The sequence below is a fragment of the Mesoplodon mirus genome (assembly GCF_964341445.2).
Source record: "Mesoplodon mirus genome assembly, chromosome: 4".
Taxonomy (NCBI): Eukaryota; Metazoa; Chordata; class Mammalia; order Artiodactyla; family Ziphiidae; genus Mesoplodon; species Mesoplodon mirus.
Window position 1 is genome coordinate 49,308,481 of NC_138979.1, and position 23,581 is coordinate 49,332,061.

A 23,581-nucleotide genomic window follows, 5' to 3' on the forward strand; every position below is an offset into this window, starting at 1 on the left:
GGGATTCCTTGTGCTATCAATGTGTGATGGGTTTGACCATCACACTTCTGCAGACACAGCTGCCCGCATTCCTGCACACCTGTGCCCTCCACAGCCCGCCTCACTCAGGCCCCTCACGGCTTACACACCTTTGGAGGTTCTGACCTCCTGCACAGGTCCCACCCCAGGGAGACACTGCAGGACACAGGTAATTCTCATCCATAGGATGTGAGAGCTGAAGGGACCTTCGCAATCATCAAAGCCAACCCCTTCCCCCAGAATTGCAGAACCATGGCATCTCAGATGTGGAAATCGGTCTCTTCCTACTCATATTTTAAGAGCAAAGGAAGACAAAAACCCATCTCCAGTGCAGGGACGTGAAACATTTAGCCCAGCTCGGGGGCTGGACATTCAGCAGACAGGCAGCAGGCAGGAATCTGCAGCAATGATAGCCCAGGATGGATGTCAGTGGGTCAGAGCTGGCAGGCACTTTGTCTTGGTGGCTTTATTGGAGGCAGGTTTAGAATGCAGCTTTTCTTCAGGGGCTGTTTGCTCTTTGCTTTCAAAGGGCAGCTTCAGCTTGCTAGAACCGGAACCCCAGGACACAGTGGGAAGGGTCTTTTGGAATCAGACCAGACACCTGTGTTCAAAGTCTGCTCCACCGAAGTGAGAGAGTAGCATTGATATATATACACACTAAATGTAAAACAGATAGCTAGTGGGAAGCAGCCGCATAGCACAGGGAGATCAGCTCGGTGCTTTGTGACCACCTAGAGGGGTGGGATAGGGATGATGGGAGGGAGACGCAAGAGGGAAGAGATATGGGGATATATGTATATGTAGAGCTGATTCACTTTGTTATACAGCAGAAACTAACACCAATGTAAAGCAATTATACTCCAATAAAGATGTTAAAAAAAAAGTCTGCTCCACTTCTAACTATCTGTGTCACCTTGCACCCCTCTCCAAATCTTTGCTTCCTTATTTGTAATTTACCAGGATCATTGACACCCTATCTGTCTAGGTCTCAGCAGAAAACAGGACTCCACTCACCTGGATCAACTAAAAAGAGCAGGCAGGACTCCTTAGAGAGGGTGGGTGATATTAAGGAAAGCAACATGGGCTGTTGATGCACCCCAGATCTAACAACCAGCCTCTGGGAGAAGTAAGGAGAAGGAACAGCCCAAGAGAACGGGAGCTGTGGAGGAGAGGCTGCTCATAGCAGCTCATCATGGAGCACAGTTCCTCTGCAGTCAGTCTTCAAAGCAGGAGGGAGCAGAGAAAGAAACACCTTGACCTCTCTCTTCTGTGCCCTGATCTCCTGCCGGTGCCTCCCCAGTGGGTCAGTCGCAACCAGAAACCATCCTGCAAGGCAGCCAGGAGATGAGGCCGTGGGGTCACTTCCTGGGGTTCAGAGCTGGATGGGGATAGCAGGGGTAGGTATAGAAAATGGAGTCTCACCACATGTTATCTTTATTTTGTCTTGTTACGAGGACAAAAGTAATGTCTGTAAAGCACTTAGTATGTAGCCTGATGCGTAGTAGTATCTCAACAAATGAAAGCAATTTTTTGATTATTCCTATTCACAATTAGGCTCTTTAAGGCAACTGTGTCCTGCCTTGTTTTCACACAAAAAGCCTCAGAAGCACTCCTTAGATGCCTGATGTGTGCCATGACTTGTGGAGATACAAGTGTTAATATGACCCCAAGGCTGCCCTCAGGGAGATAAGATCCATGGACATGGATGCGCGTGAGACTAGGCCGAAGGTGACAAGGGTCACAGAAGTCACTCTGCTTCCCAGCTGCAAGCTCCTCTAAGGCCAGGACCACAGCTTCCGGTTCTGTTTTCTTTCTTAATACTTTTAAAAACTTTTCTTTTTCCAATAAGTGTCTAATTAGAATACATGCTTATTGTAGAAAATGTGGAACTTGCAGAAAAGCATAAAGAAGAGAATAAAAATTACCCCTCTCCCCTTTCCAGAGATAATCACTTAATACTTTTGTGAATCTCCCTCCTACTCTGCATGCTGTTTTATTAGAATTAGTCTCATGTTAGATGTACAATTTGTATCCTGATGGTTTGGGTTTTTTTTCCACTTTTTCTTAAGCATTGAAACCATTCCAAAAATATCTTTTAATCACTTCATAAGAGTAAATCACATGGTTGGGAACATGAACTCAGAGTCAGCAGACTAACATCTAATTGCAGCTTCACCAGTTCTTAGCTGCATGACAATGGACAAGTTACTTAAATTTCCTGAGCTTCAGCTTCTTCATTTGTAAAATGACACGAAGGGAAGTTAAAATAGGCATCTTACAAAGTTGTAGTAAAAGAAATAAGATAATTTTGAGAAACAATAGTTCAGTATCTGGGACATAATAGAGAGCTAAATGGTAATTATCATAATTGTCATTATTAGTCCATAGTCATTCCTCTACTGGTGAATATTTAGGGTGTTTTTTATTTATTTTTAATTAAATAATTCTGTTATGACATTTTTGAACTTTAATCTCTTTCCGCACTTCGACTTTTTCCTTAGGGTATATAAAGCTATTGGTCCTGGCTATAAACATTTAAAACTTCAAGTTCTGGAGCCAGGTGGCCTGGACTTACGTCCCAGTTTTGCTACTTACTAGCTGTGTGATACTGGAAAAGTTGCTTAACCTTTCTGTGCTTCAGTTTCCTCTTCTCTAAAATGAAATAATAGTACCAGCTGTTGTAAGGATTAAATGGGATAATAAATACAAAGTGCCTGGCACAGGTAAACAAAATAAATGTTAGCCTATGTTATTACCAAGCATACTGCTAATTACATTCTTTTACTCATCTATCCCCAACAGCTTTCAGCACTGGGCTGGGTATCAGTAGATTTCCAGTTACTACATATTAAACTGGTTGCTATGAGTGTTTCTTGCATACTCTGGGAGATGCCCTGCCTGCTTGTTTGGGGGTTAACCCAAGGCCAGTTCTCTCACGTCATCCTGTCCACATCCTGCCCCCACCCCACCCCCAGTGCCTACGGCCTGTATCTTTCCTTTTTGCCTCAGTTCAACTTAAAACACTGTTCACCTGTTACAGAGTTCCCTAGACAGACCCCAAATAGTATAAGACCTCTCCAGAGGCTTCTGGGATGATAAGCCAGAGTCCCTGCCTCCACCGCTGCCACCCAAGGGTTTAGGGACCCTTGTGGGACGTGGGCCCATAGCCCTTCTCTTATTTCTCACCCAAAGCCTCACAATCTTGAGAGCATCAAACTACTGTATTCCAGGCTGGAGGATTCGAGCACCTATTATTCAGGGCACTGGAGGTAATCCACTGCAGGCAATCCACTGCAAAACCCAAATGGGAAGATTGGTTTATGCCAAAGGGTAGGGTTGTGTAAATAACCCAGAAACCCAGCAATTACAGGCACACCAGGACCTGCAGCTGAGGTGTTGGCAACACACCATTAGCCACTACCAGGTTTGTGTGTAGCTACCAACCTCCAGCGGAAATGCATCATTTGGGAGTAAGTAGATTGATTCATGAGGATGGTGAATTTCCACAGGTTGGGTGCGTGGGATGGATAATCAAGTGGCTAGTTCCATAATCTATCCTTTCCAGGAGGAATTCTACAACAAATTTTGAAACTCAGATCTTGAATTCTCAGAGGTGATTTCCATCTTGCTAAATGTTCATGCACATTCTGATACTCCCAAGCAAAATGTCAGTTCTTCATCCCACAAATGTTTATTAAGCACCTACTATGTGCAAGCACTGTATCAGGATTAGTAGGTTAATCATTATCTAGAACAGGAAAAGCAAATACACAACAAGTATATCGTATATCCCCTATCCTTCGCCCAAGGCAGACACCAATCCTCCCAAGAGCCTAGACATGGTCTCAGAGCCCATCTCAACATGGGGCCCCAGGCAGTCCTACCAATCAAGTTGACATGCCGTATTAAACCTGTTTGCAGTCTTGGAGCTCACGTGCTACAAGTACTTAGAGAATATGGAGACAGCAGGAAAAAGAAGTCGAAGCAGCCGTCAGTCACTTGGGAATGAGGTGGGGTAATTTTGAAAACAGCTCCACAGCTGGTTGGTGTAACAATGCAAGCTAATCAAGGCGATGGGTCCAGGCCAAGAGCACAGGCTGCTATGTGACCCTGAGCAGGTCACTTCACCTCTCTGGCCCTGGTTTTCTTCTTTCTAAAATGGGGCTGATAATAACAATACCTTCCTCATAGGGTAGTTATGATAAGTAAATGAGACGATGCAATGTAAAGTGTTTAACAACACCTGTCCTATAGTAAGCAGTTTGCTTTTATTAATTACATATAGACTGTGTTTAGGTAAAGAAGAATAAATTAAATTTCCCTCTTCCAAACAACCCAGTAGAAGGACATTCTGGACACTTGATAAGATAGAAAAATGTTAGGCCCAGGTACTAGAACTAGTTGTCTTATTTCCATTGGAAAATGTGCTTGTTGAACCCCACAGAGCTAGTTCCCAGGAACTGCCCCAGAACACACAGGTGTGGTCATTAGGGCATATTTCTTAGCCGGATCTCTGTCTCACCCCAAAACTGACACCATCAAACAGAGGCAAAGGTAAAAATGACAGTGTGTTCTCTTGCTTTTGTCAGCTGCCTAAAAGGCAATATATCCTTTGATGTGTGAAAGGGGACCCTTGCCAAATACGTGGAATAGTCCAACAGAATTCATCTGGAAATTGATGAGAATGCCAAATATACTGTACTCCTGCCTTCTTTTGTTGGATAATATTTATTATATTATTGGGTTGGCCAAAAAGTTCATTCAGTTTTAAGTAAAAATAAAAGACACTTTTTTCATTTTCACCAAGAACTTTATTGAACAACGCATTCACTACCAGAACGAACTTTTTGGCCAACCCAATACAAACATAAGTCCTCTTAGACATTTAGGAAATTCAGAGAAGGAAAAAGAGGAAAATAAAAAGCATTCATAATTCTACCACCCAGAAAAAAAGGGGGGGTATCTATTCATCCATACTTTTCCCTCTGCTTTTTAAATTTTAAAAATATGATATTTTTTATTTTAAAATTTTCTGCTTAAATGATCTTTCTCTCTCCCTCTCCATCCTATTCCCCTCTAGTTTATCATTACCAGTTGAAGATTCAGTTCATCAACGAACTTGAGAAACCAGTAGAACCAACTTTTGCCATGTCACTCCTCGGAACAAAAGAGGAAATGCAGAAAATCCCCATCACTCTGTGAGTATGAGGTACAGCCCCGTCCGTGGTGATGAGAGGCTTAATTTTCTCACAGGGTCTGGATGGACTCTGCTTTTCAAGGATCAGGCCAGACACAACTTACTTTTCTCAGCCCATTGTGACTGCCCCAAACACCCTGTCAGATGGGACATCCACCCACACTCAGCACCTCGTCATCCCTCCTCAGCCTCACCCAGTCCCAACGATTACTTTATGTTGCTGCTACCTGTGTTTGTGATGGGCCCAGCGCAACAGGGGCTGGAATGGAGAGGGAAGCCAGAGGTGGCCAGTCCATGTCTGCAGTACAGGAAGAAGATCCAAGCAGGGAGGAGTGGTGATGGCTGGAGCAGGTGTCCCCAGGAAGGCCCTGAGTGCCTTTCCAGTGAGTTCTGAAAACCATAACCCAGAAATAACACTGGTATCATTCAACGTGGCACAAATTTTCCATTCAGTCAGCCTGCACTGCCAGCCCTCCCCATCTGTCCTTTGCCCTGCTGCACACCTGCTCACAACATGGGCAGTGGCCTCAACGTCTCCTGCAGAGGCTCCGCACCTTCACTGGCCAGAAAAGGCCTGCTGGCTGCTTTTTCTCAGCATCTTGACCCTCAGCATGGGCTCTCCTTGGGAAGTGACACTAGCTTTCACCCACTCCAGGGACAGTCCTCAGCTTCCCAAGAATTGCCCCCAGCTTTGAACCTCTGATCATCACACTGATTCAGTCACTCAGCAAGGATGTGTTGGTGCTCAGCACTAGAGGTAGAGAGGACACTATCCTTAGGATGCTCCCAGCCTAGTGGGGTGGGTGGATTCCTAAATGATGCTTTACAACATACAGGAGGAGCTTCGATGAGCCAAGCAAGGGAATCCTCCAGCCACCTGTCTCACCCTAAATCCAGTGTTAACTCTGCGCTGTCCCATATCTCTCCCCGGGAGATTGTTCTAAGTAGTGGAAAGGGTATCTGGCAGTTCTGTCAATGTTGGGACATTTTAATGTCTTGGAGATTAGTGAGTAAAGCTGATAATGATACCTAAGGATCTGCATTTAAATCTTGCTCCAAACTGGCGCATCCTTTGTATATGTGGTTTTCTATTACTGCTATACTTGTTTTAACAGAAGTTTCTATTTATGTGGGGAGGAAAAAAGCATCGATCTGGAGAGAAGACTGTGGTGTGGCTCTAATGTGTTGATCAAACCTACAGAGAGCGGTATTGCCCAGAGACCATTGCCAAAGCCCCTGCCCTCTTCAGGGCAGTTTTCCTGACTTTTTAATCTGGAAACTAGGAAGCCTGAGCTAAACAAAGCTAACTAGACTCATTACCGTAGAACTCTTAGGGCGTTTTTAATATGCTAACACAGAAAATAAGATGGTTTTCCCAATGTTATTGGTCTGGAAAACCCTTTTTATCCTGGCACACCTATTGCTATCTCTATTAATAGTCTGTCCAATACCAGTTTGGGAAATGCAGCAGAAAAGACCATCCCAAATCATTCAGGCAAACCTAACATATCCTGAATGTGCCTAAGCATCACTTTGCTGTTAAAAATCAACTGACTGTGTCTGGTTTCCTTTGCATCTTCAAGGAACAAAGGAATTACTAGTAATAAAACATATTCCTTTCTTATCACATTGGATTTGGATATTGGTGAGCTGATCATGATCAAGTTCAAGTGGGAAAACAGTATGGTGTGGTCCAATGTCTGGAACACGGTTCAAATCATCATCCCATGGGGAAGAAAGTCCCTTCACTCGGGCCTTGTTCTGAAGAGCATCAGAGTCAAAGTGGGAGAAACACAGCAAAGGTGAGTGCTGTTTCAACCTCCTCCTAACATCTGTTAAGCATCTACCTATGTCAGCACTTTTACAGTTTACTATTTGCATTTATCTTATGAAGTGTGCATTATTATCTCCTAACGATGGCATATCTCGTAACGATGGCTCAGAAAGATGAAATGACCATCCTGAGTTCACAAAGCCATAGGTGGAAGGACAAGGATTTGCACCTAGGTCTTCTGATTTCTAGTCTAGCCTCTTCCCTCTGCCCACAGTTAATAGCCACCTGCCTCCAGAGTTTGAGAACAACTCACTAGCCCAGTGCTTTTCAAATTTCACCAGGTGATGTCAATGCTGCTGGTCCAAGGACCACACTTTGAATGGCAAGGACCTAGACGTGACATTTCTTCTTTGTTTACCCAGAGAAATGCTTTTAACAAATCACAATCTCAAAATCTCACACTGTGGTGGCACCTTTCAAATCTAAGAATGCCAAGGGATCACTAGGGAACTTATTGAATATGCAGAAGTCCACCTGAATACCCACCTGAAGAGCTTCTGATTGGCTGTGGTTTGTGAAGGACCACACATTTGGAGCCCTAAGAAATTCTGATGTGGACCAGTGGATTACCCTCAGGAGGTGCAGCTCTGTGTGACTGAACATCTCCCTCGACCCAAAGTCTCTAGGGACACGAGGGGCTGGGTTGGGGGCAGGGAGTGAAGGAAAGAAAGGATGTCCAGCTGCTCCTTCAGTCCTCTCAGCAGAGCAAAAGAATGCCCCATGTATTTTACTATGGCAACTGTGCTTTTCTGTGGTTCTGCAGTTCCCCATGAAAGGAGCATCCTGTCCTTCCCCAGACCTTTTCCTATCTCCTCCCCACTGTATTTAGGAAACTTGTCTCTCCTCTCCTCCTGCCCTTTGTTGGCCAGCCTATTGCTCTCTTTGGCTTGCTGTCAGCAGAGTTGGAGAACAGCATGCCTCTCACCTCTGAACTCCTCTCTTCCCTCACCCCTCAGGTCTCACTGCTAGGAGTGGCCTGTGGCAGATTTATGCCCCCTGAGTCCCTTATACAACCACACTCTGAGTTTTTATCTCCCTGGGATACAAAATCCTGGCAATTACTGAGAGCATACTCTGCAGTCTGCCAACAGATTTCTCCACATGATCAATTTGAGAAAATTAAATTCTCTCCTCTTATACGCTTAGCTATTCTTGCATGACTTTTTGGCCCTTTAGAAGAGCTCAACTGAGCACCACCCGTCCCCAGATTCTCTCAGCTGGAGAGTAATTCCTCAGTTTTAGTGGTCGCTTGCCATGGCAATTCTAGGTGACTTGACCTGAAAGGTAGTATAAAACACAGCACTACCTTCTCCCCTGGTGCTTACCACATGGCTCTGAAGAAGGAAAGAGGAGAGGGACAGGGGTGGTGCTTACAGAGCTCCTGCTGCACCATGGGCTTGAATGAGGTGCTCTAGAGCATTCATCTCATGGAAGCGTCCCGGTGACCTTCTGAAATGGGTAGTATTGCTGTGCAGATTAGGAATCTGAGGCTCACAGGAGTTACACAGCTTGGAGACATTGCTCCTAACTGTCTGAGCCCAGATCTGACTTGGTTTGTCTGACTCGTTGCCCGTTTGTTGCCCAAGCACAGCTTCCAACAGCTCCTCCCCCCTCCATTAGTCTTGGTCCCATTAATCTGACTTTCTCTGGTCTAATCTAGCAGAGTTGCAGAGCTGGAAGTTAATATATACGTACATCACACCTTTCCCCACGGCTGCAGGAGGGACATCATGAAAAAGGGGGAGGGAGTCTGGGACCTATAGTTTTTTAAGTTTTTAACTCAGTGAGTCCTATGGGTCTTTGCAGTACCCAACACCATCGGCGGGGGGTGGAGGTACCAAAAAAATCTGAGTTGTAGCTTTTGGCAGAAAGAAACTCAAGGACCTAATTAGGAAAACAAGATGCATTAATTTTACTAATGATATGCTCCATCCCAGGGCTTCTCAAACTTTAATATGCACACAAATCATCTGGGAATTGTGTTAAAATGTAGGTTCTGCTTTGGTAGGTAGAGACGGAGCCTGGGATTCTACATTTCTAACAAGCCCCCAGGTGCTTCTGATGGTGCTGGTCCATGGATCGCACTTTGAACAGTAAGAGTCTAGTACTGCATGGTCTATAGGAAGTCTAAGAAGAAAGACATCAGTTCAGGTTGGTGCTGTTCGGTCAGTGCTGCAACAGGCTTTGGAGAGGCCAAGAGGCATTCCCGGAGAGACAGGCAGTGAGCAAACTATATGTAGGCAGAATCTAATGACTTCTGCATCAACTAGTCCCAAAGTCGAATTTTGATTTCACCGCTTCCACCTATGGAGGCTCAGACAATAGCTGCACCTCTCTGAGACTCAGTTCTCTAGTAACAAATGGGAATTATAATACGTATCTCATGAGACTAATAACTACCAATTTTTGAGTACCTTCTACCATCTGAAATCCCAGAGCTGGGATGCAGATATTAAACCTCATTCTCAATCTCTTTGCTAACTACAAGAAAAAAAAAAAAAGGTTAAATAAATTGCTCTGTGCCTCCATGGAAGGAATTCAATGAGAGGTGATTTTCTTCCCCCAAAGCTTCCCCCAAAGCAAGAGCAGAGAATATTGGTCCTATAGCAAGAAGTGAAAAGTGATTGGCTAAACAAAATGAGATGTTTGATTGCCACAATAATCATATAAATGCAAAACAAAAATCAATGAAATTATCGCCGGTCACCCACTAGTTTGGCAGGAATTCAAAGACAGATAACATCCAGAGCTGGTAAAGGTGTGGAGAAATGGGCATTTTCATACATTATTCGTGGGAGTATAAATTACAGAGCTTCTGCAGGGGAATTTCATTCAACAATTAACATTTAGTGAGCACATATCTTATGCTAGACACTGCTGTGTATACAGCAGTGAACAGAGTGGACAAAGCCCTTGGTCTCATGGAACTTATACTATCAAAATTTGGAATATGCATAATCTTGACCCAGAATTTATGCTAGGTGCCTATCCCAGAGAAATACTCAAAATATCCACAAAGGATATCTATGTACAAAAATGTCTGTTGCAGTACTATTTGTAAATACTAAACCACTGAGGAAAAATCCCAGTCTCCATTAATAGGAAAATGGCTAAATGCATTGTGATACATCCATACACTGGAATGTTATGCAGCAGGTGAAAAAGACTGAAATAGATTTTTTTGAAATATAGTTGATTTATAGTGTTTCAGGTGTACAGCAAAGTGATTCAGTATCTATCTATCCTTTTTCAGATTCTTTTCCATTATAGGTTATTACAAGGTATTGAATATAGTTCTCTGTGCTATACAGTATGTCCTTGCTGTTTATCTACTTTATAGATAGTAGTATGTATCTGTTAACTGCAAATTCCCAATTTATCCCTCCCTCCACTTCTCCCCTTGGTAACCATAAGTTTGTTTTCTATGTCTGTGAGTCTCTTTCTCTTTTGTAAATAAGTTTATTCATATCACTTTTTTTAGATCACATATAAGTGATATCATATGATATTTGCCTTTCTCTGTCTGACTTACTTCACTTAGTATGATAATCTCTAGGTCCAGCCGAGAATGAAATAGATTTGTATGTACTGATGTGAACAGTTCTCCAAGTACATTATTTGATGACAAGAAAATTTTTCAGAAAAATACAACAAATTTAATGTTTGTATATGAACATCCGTATATGTGTAAATGCATAGAAAGAGGTCCAGAAAGACAGAAAGCAAATCATGAAAGCAGGGAGGGGAGTGATATTGGTGAAAGGTGATGGAGAAGAGGGTCTTTAATATTCAACCTCATATATTTCTTTACTGTTTGAATTTTTAAGAATGCATTCATAATTACTCACAATAATTTTTAATTTAAAAAGTTTGATTTAGTAAAGACTTGACCTTAGATGCAATTCAAAAAAAAAAAAAGAAGCTATAAACTACAATTCTCTGTGACTACTGCTATTTTTTTTTTTTTCTCAGATAGATGCAATTGAAGTTAGTACCACAAAATAGCATCTCAGGCCAAACCAATGGTCAAAGTTGTCAGCCGTTGGTCTCCAAGAGAGACCCAAAGCACTTAGTGATTTCCTCTGTGGCTGGAGGACCAGATAAGAGGAAAGGGTGGGGCTTATAGGGGGGCTTATAGGGCTGAGCCAGGCAGATGCTGATGACAGTGGCCTCATACCCAGGGACCTTTAAGAAGGGCATTGACAAACTGGAGTGTGTCCAAAAAAGGAAGGCTGGGCACGAAGCCTGCCTGTGAGGAACAGTTGAAGAAAGTGCTAATGTTTGCCTTGGAGACAGGGTAATGTAGTGAAAGAAACCATTGTTACCCTCAAACCTTTGATGAGCTGTATAAAGGAGAACAAAGCAGGGCTGCCCCAAGGACTTTCAGTTCTTGCAGAACTGAAATCACACCACACAGAGCTCCGGGAAGCCTTACACTGATTGCTTTCACTGACCTGGGCTTTGTTTTTCTCTGAAGTTATGAAAATATTTGCAGTCATAAGGATCTAATTTTTTTTAAATAGCATGTGTTACTAAATAGCATGTCAAATTGGGTATTTGACAAAGGATGAAACACTTCAATAAGCTCCATCCAAAATTTAGTGCTATGTTTGCTTGATGTTTTCTATGCAGAATGACATTTTGCTCAGAAAACATGAATGATCTACAACTTCACCCAACCCAGGAGAAAACCTTTGTGAGATGTGAATCAAACTCTAAAAAATTGAAGCGAAAGATCAGATGAGCTTTAATGAAGACCCAGTGTGAAGAATAAATGATTTTATTCCTTATCTGGAATTGTTGCCTTGTTTGAAAACCAAAGTTATATAAAGAAACTTGTATAAAGCTTTAATAGAGTTAAGATTTAAAGGGGAGCACATTTCACTGTTACAAACTCAGCTTTTTAAAACTATGTCATGTAACTATATTCAAATATTAGTGTAACCAAAAATTTCCCAATTTTATGTCTGACTGAATGGTAATATATGCAAATAAGTACAAATGTAAGAGCCATTTTAGATCCGTTGTTCTAATTTAAAATGTCTTTTACAATTAAGTCAAATTTCCCATATTTCCTTGCTAGTTTGTTCTGTTCAGTTTTTTGAAGCATGCTGGAAAGATACTTCTTTATTATATAACTAGCACTTCCATAAAGTGAAATTCCAATTAATCACAGTTGTGTGTCCCAAAGTACACACCCTTTAAGACCATTCAGCTCACCAAAAGAAGAAAAATTCTACTTAAACTAAAAGTTACCATCATACGAATCATACAGTTATTTCACTGAACCAAACCAATTGTAGTAGAATTCTCCTAAAACTACTAATGATAACCATGAAAGCTGGATAGTTGGTCGTTTTAATGATTAAATTACTATTGAAGTACAATTTTCCTCTTTTACTAATGCTTGCCACAAAAGCTAATGGAAAACTTGGAATATCTCAAAGACTTAGATATCAAATCTCAAACGGACCAGTAAACAAAATAATGATGTTTTGACCAGCAAACTCCATCACAGAGCATGTGAAGGAAATATTAGATACATCCCTTGGATGTAAATCCCTTGGATCTGTGTGTCAAGTAATTCAGAGAGGAGGAGCACACTATACACAGTCAACAACCTCACCTGACACTGGCATAGCCTCAGCTCTATACAGCTCATAATTCATATGCTCTTCACCAGAGCAGGGCTCCTGGAAACAAAAGCCCTGAAGACATACCTGCCTGTGATGAAATCAATTTAAGAGGATCTTGCATGATTCACTTTTATTTCCCTTGGAAAGCCCCACGAAACTAAAGGATATGGGGGAGGAAGGACAGCTGGGTCAAGGTTGTATTGTGTCCTGCATGCTAACCTTGACTGCAAAAGCACCTGACCGCCCTTTTAGGTATTGTGTGTGTGTGTGTGAGTCTAGAAATTACAGATATTAAAATGAACACTGTTTCCCATCATGTCTAAAATACTAAGATTTACAATAAAGTCATGTTTGTGTTGGATGGGCATGTTTTATCATCGACTATCCAGAGGGAATTTAAAATATCACTTTTTGAACATACTCTTTGCTATATACCCCATAGAATCTATGCACAAGTCGAACAATACTCCTCTCAGCCTTGAAAACATCACAGCCAGAAACAGCCCAAATATCCACCCATGCGGTGCATAAATGAACAGTGGTATATCCTTACTAATGGTTGTTAAACAGCAGTGAAAAAGATGACCCAAAGCTACACACACAACAAGAAAGGGCTGAGTCTAGAGTGAGACAGAGAGGTATCCAGGGGGCAGAATTTAAGGAAGCACTTGTGGGTTTGTGTATTTACACAAAGACACAAAATATACATGTAGTTTGTTACAAGGAGAACTAAACTATATTGTTAAGGATGGATAAATAGGTGGTAAAACACTAAGTAAAAGCAATAACATCCCTAGCACAACAGTGAGGCTGTGGTAATCTAGGAAAGAGGAAGTGCACACCAGAGTTCCAGGTGCCAGCAACATTGTACTTGTCACTCCGAGTGGTGGTTGCACAGGTGTCCATTTTTATAACCAGTCTTTAAAATGTACATATATATTTTATGCACTCACTTTAGTATGAATGTCACATTTTGCAATACAAAAAAAAAATAGAAAATAAAGGGCAGAGTTTAAAACCAACGTTTTTCTACTCTAGTGTGATACATTCCAATACTAATTAGTTTCACACAAAATATAATTAGAAATTATTTCATCTTTAGTAGGAAAACTTAAAGTGACACAGGACGTCATAACATTGGGGGCAGAGAAATCAATAAGCAACCAACATGACAAATGGTTAATGGGAACATTTGAGACTCCTCTTGGCATGGATTATTTTCACTTGGGAAGATGTGTTCATCAACATCACATTTTCTGAAGTACATCTTAGGAGCGAAGTCAAATAGGGAAACTGAATAATGCAGCCACATCTGTTCATTGCACATGCAAAATGCTGACTGGTATGCTGATTATACGCACCTCTCTCCAAAGAATCTGTATTTAGGAGCCCACTCAGGAAAGATAACACTAGCATACTGCCTTTCAGGCAAAAGCCTGTTTGTGCTTTTACTTGTAAGAGAGCACAGGGAAAGAAATGGGGCGTCAATTACACGGCAGCTGGGCTCTTTGAGGTGCCTGAAGTCAGAGAGAAGGAAACAAGCACTCCATTCAACACTAAAATGAATGCACTGTCCTCCAGAGCCAAGCTGCCTGTCTTCGCTGTTCACCTTGATAATGTTGCCGCAGACACTGTGAAAGCTTTGCCAGCAGTTACACGTCTCTGGGGTGGCAGAGCAGGAAGCCAAGCTGCCCGGCGCAACGCCCACTCTCCCACCAGAGCGTGGATGAGAGGGAAGCCAGATGGATGGGACACAGACAAGCAAGAGGAAGACCGAAGAAGGCAATCCCGAGCGTCACCACCTACCTGCTTACCTCATCTCATACTACAGACTTCTCCTGGAATTCCTATGATCTGTATGTGACGAATGGCCCCCAGCACACCTCATTCCTTCTATCAGGGCGCAGGACAGGTTGCCCCCAAATATGCCACAATGGCATATTGTTTTTGAATTAAAGTTACTTAAGAAAGAACCAATGCAAGAGGGACACTCTGACCCTCCTTTCCGTCTCTCTGAAAGCAGGAAATAAATCTCTCCTGTGAAAGGTGCCCTCCCTGATCTGGAGGTAGAAAGACACCCTTCTCACCAGAGATAGGGAATTGGGGCTGAGAAGCCTGTATAAACAAGCATTGTTACTTCTTTAATTTACTACCCTAAGTCCAAAGTCTGTTTAGATTCTTCACTAAATTGAGCACCCAAAACCTAACTTTCTTTGTCTTGTCAATTCCTCACAAAGGAATTGTCTCTTTGTCTAAAAAGTATAAAAGCTGCCTGCTTTGGCCACCTCTTAGGTCCCATTTTATGAAACCTCCGTTTGCATGAATTAAATTTGTTTTTCTTTCTCCTGTTAATCAGTCTTGTGTCGACTTTATTATTAATCCACCCACAAGAACTCAAGAGTAGAGGGGGAATGTCCCCCTCCCCAAGACTTCCCATCTCTCCCTTTTCTTACACCTCCTTCCTCTTTCTCTTTCCTCCAGAATGTCCGCTTCCCTGCTTAACTGAATCTTATTTATCCATCCAGACCCAGTTACTTCACCAGTTGTTTCCTAGGTCAGCCCAGCTCACAGGGATCTCTCGCTCCCCTGAACGCCCAGCTGTAACATAAATGATGCTCTCACCGGGCCCTCAGTTACTGGTGCGCTGCTGACTTTCCTGCTACCTGTCTGTCTCCTCTCTGCTCCTTGCCCTCTACTCAACCTGTCAAGGTTGGCACTCCTCAGGATCTAGACCTCCTTCTCTGCTCACTTCTCTCTCTTTACGCCATCTCTCCACTCCTGTGGCTTCATTTATGACCCGTACAGGCCAACCCCTCTCACCTTAGAGCTGCACTGTGGGGTCCCCCCTGAGCGGCAGGCACTCCCATATGTGCAATTGCCCACTCTCAACACTTCTCCCTTTGCTGTCTTACAAGCTCAAAAGGTTCAGAACTGAGCCCATCATGTCCTCCCTGCCCCCCCAAACCTACTTCTCCCCATGCTGCCTGTTCTGTAGCTCAGTGAATGTCATCATTACCCCACTAGTTGCTGATACCAGACACCGGGGGGGACCATCCATAATGTCTCCTCCCCTTTGGTCCTTCACAACTGAACAATCACCAAATCCTGTGCGTTTTACCCATGCTTCTTAATTGTGTGTATATCTCTCCACCTCCACTGCCATCATCCCAGCCCAAGCCAACACTCTCTCTTACCTGGATGTTTGTGACGACTTTCCACTTCTTGCTGCTGTGCCCAAACCTCTTTCAATCCATTTTTGTCACAGCAGCCCGGGTGATCTTTAAAAAAAATTTTTTTTTTCTTAAAGACACATACCGGGCTCCCCTGGTGGTGCAGTGGTTGAGAGTCCGCCTGCCGATGCAGGAGACACGGGTTCGTGCCCCCCTCCGGGAAGATCCCACATACTGCAGAGCGGCTGGGCCCGTGAGCCATGGCCGCTGGGCCTGCGCGTCCGGAGCCTGTGCTCCGCAACGGGAGAGGCCGCAACAGTGAGAGGCCCGCGAACCGCAAAAAAAAAAAAAAAAAAGACACATACCATTTTCATACTTAAAGCCCTTCAAATGACCTTTGGCCTAATGGCCTTTGGAAAAAAGTCCAAAATAATTACCCTGGCTTCCAAGGCCTTCCATCATGCTCTCACTTTTCCCTCCAGTTTCATCGCCCTCATTCACTACGTCATTGTAACCCAGCCTGCACATTAGAACTGCCTCAGAAGCTTTCAAAACTACCCAGGTCTTAGCCCCACCCCGAGAGATTTTTATTGACTTGGTCTGGGTAAAGCCTGGGTAACGCGAGACTTAAAATGCTTTCCAGGTGATTCTAATGTGCGCTAAGTTTGAGAGCCATGGGTTTAGACAAGTGGGCCCTCTTTCAATTCCCTGAAAGGTGCAAAGCTCTCTCCTGCGTCTCAGCCTTCACCCTCTCCTCTTCTCCCACCTTCTTCCCATGTTTCCAGTCCCAGTTTAGGTGTTACGGCTTCAGGGATAATTTAACAAAGATTATCCACCCCACCACCACCGTCCCAGCTATACATACTCTTCCTTTTTTTTTTTTTAAAGGGGTTTCTTTTTTTTTTTAATATTTTATTTATTTGGCTGCCTTGGGTCTTAGTTGCGGCATGCAGGCTCTTAGTTGCAGCATGTGGAATCTAGTTCCCTGACCAGGGATCGAAACGGGGCCCCCTGCATTGGGAGCGTGGAGTCTTAACCACTGGACCACCAGGGAAGTTCCTATACATACTCTTAACATCTTTTCATTCTTCTGGAAAAATTATTTGTGGCCATGCCATGTGGAGCCATATTGGAGCAAAACAAAAAATCAGTGATCCTGTCTTTATATAAAATATTGATATTTTACTCATCACAGATTTTTGCATTAATTTTGATTTTTAAAAATATTGCATTAAAATATTATTTAATTGATAGCTGAGTTTGTGGAGCCACCTTAAATTGTACACCCAAGGCAAGTGCCTCAGCCACTTCACCCTGGTCCTGGCAATTTGTGCGACTGTTTATTTAATGTCTGTCTCCCACGCTGGATGTGAAGCTCTGTGAAGTCGGGGAGCTTCTAGATGTTCACTGCTTTATCCTAAGCACCCAGCCCACCATGGCAGAGTTGGCGTTCTGTAAATATGTGTTGACGTTACAAGTGACAGTCATCTTTTTACAAGTATGTCTTCTCTTGCCAATTATAAGCTCCAACTACAGTATCTGTTCAAGATAGCGTTCACTGCTTCCTCATTCCGTTTGAAAACACAGCCACGTTGCTGTAGCAGTTGACTTCCTTCCCCCCTCAAAGACAGCCTTATCCCTTCCCACCCTCTAGCCTCCTCTCGTCCTGATTTGGCATCTTTCTCAGTCAGTTCATTAAAAGCCTTTGTGTTCCTTGACTAAAATTTGGCTTTTCAAATTAGGTCTATCACAAAAAGGATTTTCTAGAGAGCTATACTCATGCCAAATAAGTTAGAGTTGGGGGTGACCATGTGTCATCTAGAGCATTGCTTCTCAAACTGTAGCATGCACAGGGACCGTTCTAGAAGCTCTAAGACAATGTTAACTAAGAATGCTGATAGTAGATACTGCTGTTTCATTCTCGATATTAATTAAAAGTTTTGATGTTTTGCCTGTAGTACATACATATATATATTTTTATATGTATATAGTTTTGGCAAGTAAACCTTATTGTATTTAAGTGGTTTTCTACTATTTTTATTGGAAATGGCTGCTGAAATTTTAAAAATGCCTTAGTAATATATGAATTTTCTTCTTTAGCTTATCCATAAAATTAATTATGCTGATAGATTTCCTGATACTGACTCACACTTGCATCCTTGGAATAAACCCTCCTTGGTTATAATGTATTTTTTTCATAACATTACTGGATTTTACTTGCTAAAATTTAATTAGAATTTTGCCTTTATTTTCATAACTGAAACTGATGTACACTTTTTTTGGTGCTATCATTTTCATCCTTTGATATTCTATAGCTTTCATCTATGGCCTTGAATAGTTTAGATAATATAGTGATGAGCCAGTTGGGGAAGAATGCTGTTGCCTTACAGATAATATAGTGATGATCTTTATAATTTTTTTAATTAGAGAAAAATTCAGCTGTGAAACCATCTGGTCATTGTGCTTTTACATATAGTATTCTTAGGTTTTCAGCTTTTACTTGTTTATTGCATATAACACTTATTTAAATTATTTTTGTGAAATACCTTCAAGCAAGAGAGGTACAAAGTTACTCATGATAATGAGTAAATGAAGGCATAACATTAAAGCACAGGAAAAATCCCAAACTAAACTGAAATTTTAATTATTCTACCTGAGGTAACTAAGCAAGCACACACATTTTTCATGGGAAATAAGATTAAGCCACAGGAATGCTATGTAGTGCTGTGTCCAACATTATGAGTAGACACAATCCACCAAAGGCACGTGAGGCAGGTGGAGCCAATAGCCTATAAAGTGAAAAAGTTTAGTTACCTGTCAGGAGAAACTATGTTGGAGAATATTTCTCCCAGTTTCTAGACATACTCTGCTTAAGAGTATCTTTAAACACTATATTTTTAGGAAGTACATTTGGAATAATTCTATGTTCTTACAATTCCTGGGGGACTGGGGCATTCATTCATAGCATGGCTGATGCTCTTTGAGCAGCCCATGTGTTCGTTTTCTACCTTATACTCTCAAATTCTAAGTGGAATAAGAGGTACAATGAGTCTTATTACTATTTTGTATTTACTAACAATGACATACAATGAGATATGTGTAGGCCCATAAAATAGGCCCATTGATTTAGGAATATAAAGTAAGGTAAGGAATCTAATGCACTTTAAAAAATAAAAAGAGTTTCTAAAAGGAAACATTTAATGGAATATAATAAGTTATTTCTGTGAGATCTTTTCTGACTCTACTGTCTTCTAGGCTGGAATAAAATTAGTAAAATTAAAAGATCACGATAACAAGCAGAAATTACACCTGGGTTATTATGAGTTTAGAGAAAGAGAGAAAAAAAGAGGAAAGAAGGAGGGAAGGAAGGAAGGAAGGAAGGGAGGGAGGGAGGGAGGAATGGAGACAGGACAATGCTTTTTTTTTCCCTGAGAAGGAAGCTTTTACTTTTATAGTCAAGACCAGGTCTAGAGTGAGGCAAGCAAGGCACCTCCATCACAAAACCCGAGGAGGCCAGAGATGCAAGTGCCAGCCCTCACTTGTGCGACCCTGAGAGTGAGCTCTCTTTTACGAGTGAGGTGCCCAGGAGGCCAGGGTTGGCACTTGCATGACCTTGTCTTCTTGAATTTTGTGCCCTGGGCAGATCACTTGCCTCTCAATAGTCCCAGTTCTGTTTATGTTAAATCCTTCTTCATATTTTCTTTTGCTTAATTTTGTTCTTTTCAAAGAACTTGCTGCATAGAAAAACAAGTACCTTTATTTTTAGATATTCTTCTTTAATGATAATGGTGTGTATGTTTATAAATTTTCCTCTGAGTACAGATTTTGATAGAAAGCATGCCCTTTTTTACTGCTTTCTAGACAGTTTACAGTTTTAGCTCTATTTTCCTCTTTGCTCTAAAAGTTATCCAAGAACTATTCCTTAATTTATAAGTAGGCTACTCCAGACACTTTTAAATTTTAAATTCCTCCTTGTCTACTATTAACTTTGCTATTTCTATTTTCTTTTTTATTATATTTGCTTGGTATCTTTGTCCATCCCTTTATTTTCTTTATACTTTTTTATTTAAAATTTTGTTTTAGATATTTTTCTTCTAGATGTTGTATAGCTGGTTTATTTATATTTCCAGCTCAATCTAAGTGTCTCTGACTTTTAGTGGGAAAATCTAGTCCCTCCACATTAAGGGTTATAATTGGACTCCTCCCACTAACTTATTTTATTTAGTTATTGGCTTATACTGCTTATTATTTCTTAGTTTTAATTGTATTTATTTTTGCAGATTGATCAAATTGTTATTATTTCCCTTTTCCATCTTGTTAACATGACTTCTCTTGTGGATTTTCATTATATTTCCTGTTTCCCTTTCCTGTTGCTCATGACCAGATAACTATTTCTTTACCATTTTTTGAAAACCAGATCTATATTTCTCCCACCAAAACACTCTATTCTTCCACCATTTCCACTCCAAACTTTGGCATACATTCGCTTCCCCCACCAGTTCCACAGCCACTCCACAGATGAGACTTTCGGAACATTTCCCTCCTTTCCACCCACCCCTGATGCCCAGATTTGCTGAGATTCACTTATTATTTTTAGTTCCAGACTTTTTACAGGAGTTGTCAAGGCAGATGGTGATGTCATCAATTCAGGAAAAGAATAGACTTACAGAGTGGAGAGCCCAGACGCACTCAGCAGTCAGAGGGATGAGCTTCTCTGGGCTTTGTGTATTCAGGTGCTGGTAATATACTCTGATTTGGGGGATGGTCCCTTTTACCATTCTCCTAAGATTTTGTATTCTCCTGGCCCTTCCCCATGCTTATGGAGACTTTGACTCTGAGTTTGTTTGGTCACTAAGTAAAAGAAACTGGTAATATTCTTGGGTTATTTTGCAAGACTGAGTGAACTGAAAGTACAGGAGGTCTGCCTAGGTCAATTTCCATACAGTTCTTTTCTCTTGTTGGTTGGCAGTTTTCTATATTGTAGCGTACAGTATTGTAAATAAGCAGTCCAATGATAGGATGATTCTTTCTTCTTTAGAAGTAACTGTTCTTTTCTGGGGAAACTTGTAAGATTTTTCTCTTTTCTTGTAGCTGAGAGATATAATATGCCTAGAAGTCTTTTTTATCATCAGTCTTTCCTGGAACTCTGTGGGATGCAAATCTCTCTTCAGCTAAGAAACTTTTCTTATCTTACTGATTGCCTCTTCTATTGTGTTCTCTACCCCCTTCTCGATTTCTATCCCTCTCCTGATTTATATCTCTCTGTGGTTTTGCACTGTGCTTTGAGGTGTCTCTTTCTCTTATCTTCCAGGATACTAATTCAGACATCAACCATGACCACTTTCTCCTTCAGTTCAACTCTTGAAATTTTTACATCAGAATCTATTTTGGTCTCAGAAAATCAGTGTGTGTGTGTGTGTGTGTGTGTGTGTGCATGTGTTGCACTTAAATCTCCTTAAGTTTCCTTATTCTTTTGGTTCAAGTTATCTATGCCAACAGCTATTTCTGTACTGAGGGTTCTACTTGTAATTCTTCTCCCTGGCTGCTGGGCCCCATTAGGAAGCTTCTTTTCCTTTGTTTGCTCACTGGGGCGCTGTCCCATGTGTTGGGGTATCTTAAGTGGCAGCATTCCCAAAGCAGTGGAAGGAACAGTGGTCTCAACCTCCCCTGGCCAAAGCTTAGCGGCACATGGGTTGCCAGTCCTCTGGTGAGGCACTAGGAGGAAGCCCTTCCCAGGCTTTTCACCTCTTCAACTCAGGATTGGAGGCAACTCAGCCCATGTGCTCAGCTCCTCAGGAACCAGGGGGACCAGGTACACTCATAGGGACCTTCCCCCTGGTCCTCTGTCAGGATGCTGAAGCCTCACCAACATTCCAGGCATTGTCTGCCTCCCAACAGCTGCTTTTCTCAGGAGAGGCAGGTGGGTTAAATTGCAAGTAGAAAAAATACACGATGTGTCCAAGCTGTTAATCTTTCCAGAACCTCCTATTCCTCGTTTGTCATGTCTCAGAACTTCCTCGCTTCTTGTTTATTTTTGCATTCCGAAGTGCTCAATAAATATGACTGAATAAATGCCACCACTCCTACCACAAATATTCTCTGGTGCAGCTTCTACTCATTATGATGTTTTTAGAAGCTAACTCAAGCTGGCTTAAGTAAAAAACTTTTTTTTTTTTTAATCTCACAAAAAAGGAAGTCCCAAGGTAGGGTGGGCTTCAGGCAAGCTTGATTCGGCAGCTCTTCAATGTCATTAAGGTGAAGGTTTTTTTGTTTTTTCTCTCTCTGCTCTGCCATCTTTGATGTTGGCTTCATCGTCAGGCTGACAGCAAGTTGGATGCTGCAGTCTCAGGCAGCACACTAAGATTTGACAACACCCAGAGAAAGAAAAGTCAAAATCCCCTCATATTTTACTGGCCAGATTGGGTTACATGCCCATTCCTAAACTTGCAAGGGTGATGATGGGGTTGACAAAAGACCAATCATCCCTAACCACATGGCTGTTTGAGGAGAGGATACTTAAAATCGGGGAATACCTGCTCACAAGCTAAATGCTCTCAGCTCAATAAGCAGTTTTTCACATGAAAACAAGAATAGTTGGCATTTGAGTGCTCACCATATGCAAGGTGCCTTACATTCTCATTTAATCCTCATCACAGTCCCCTGAGGTGGCTAATATTACTATCTTTGTTTCACAGATGAGAGACCTAGAGCTTAACTAACTTTAACAAGGTCACACAGTTAACGAACCATCATTTTCCTCCTTATAGATTCTATATGTCTGAATGCAGCTTAGCATTGAAGTTGGCAACAGAACACGTCCTTTACATATTAATTCCCTTGGACCCCATGTGAGAGCTATAATTAGGTACTCTACTTTAAGACACTGTCTTTCATATTACAGAACCTGGTAACTAGCTCACAGTGCAAATCATTAACGGCAGACCACTAGCTGTGCTCTCCCTGATGCAGCTGGGACAGTGCAGACCTGTTTAGCCATGCCTTGGAGTTTCACCTTTGTTTATTATATATCAAGCTCAAGAATCCTATTATAAAACAAGCCTCATGATCTTATTATGATACAGCTGAGCCCTATGTGGCTTATGCATTCATTTTATATATTCCCTTAGAAACTAACTAGTATCTGGCAAGTCAAACAAGTATTTTATACTCCTGTCTACACATGAAACTCTTTGCACTTGGGGCTTTGCAGTTTGCATGTGTGTGTGTGTTCAATTAAGTGTTTGCCCATTAAAAGCAATAAACACTCATGGAACACAGAACATATGGGGGGAAGGTACCACCTGAAGTTCTACTCCTCAACTCTCCCTCTCCCACTCCCAGGATAATCAGTTACTATGTGGTGTATTTCTATAGATTCCTTGTGCAATGCATTTATTTTTCTTTAATTTAAAATTATTATTTATAGTAATATTCAAATATACATAAAAGTAGAAATGTAGCAAGGAAGCCCAATGTTCCCATCACCCAACTTCAACAATGACAATGTGTTGTGCCATATTTGACATCACACTACATGTAGTAATTTTTTAACTTATTATAAAGAGAATTTTTAATAAAAAATTAATATACAGAAGGATAAAAAGTAAAAAAATCCTCTTCCTCTCCCAAGACCCTTAATTCCAGTGCTCAGAAATAATTTAACAGTTTTTAAAGTATCAATCTAGAGATTTTCTGTACATAAATTATATATTTTTACAAACTTCAA

The 23,581-nt window shown here is 41.6% G+C and overlaps 1 protein-coding gene across 2 annotated transcripts in view; it reads left to right on the top strand.

The window, feature by feature from the left end:
• The window catches only part of LIPC (lipase C, hepatic type), a 179,062-nt gene extending 164,067 nt beyond the window's left edge, over positions 1-14,995 (top strand). For both annotated transcript variants that reach the window (XM_082617725.1, XM_082617724.1), the window contains exons 8-10: positions 5,099-5,216; positions 6,799-7,017; positions 11,682-14,995. In XM_082617725.1, the coding sequence (XP_082473851.1) occupies positions 5,099-5,216; positions 6,799-7,017; positions 11,682-11,793 (449 nt within the window). In that variant the 3' untranslated portion in view covers positions 11,794-14,995. The remainder of the gene's footprint in view (positions 1-5,098; positions 5,217-6,798; positions 7,018-11,681) is intronic.
• Positions 14,996-23,581: the final 8,586 nt, after the last annotated feature.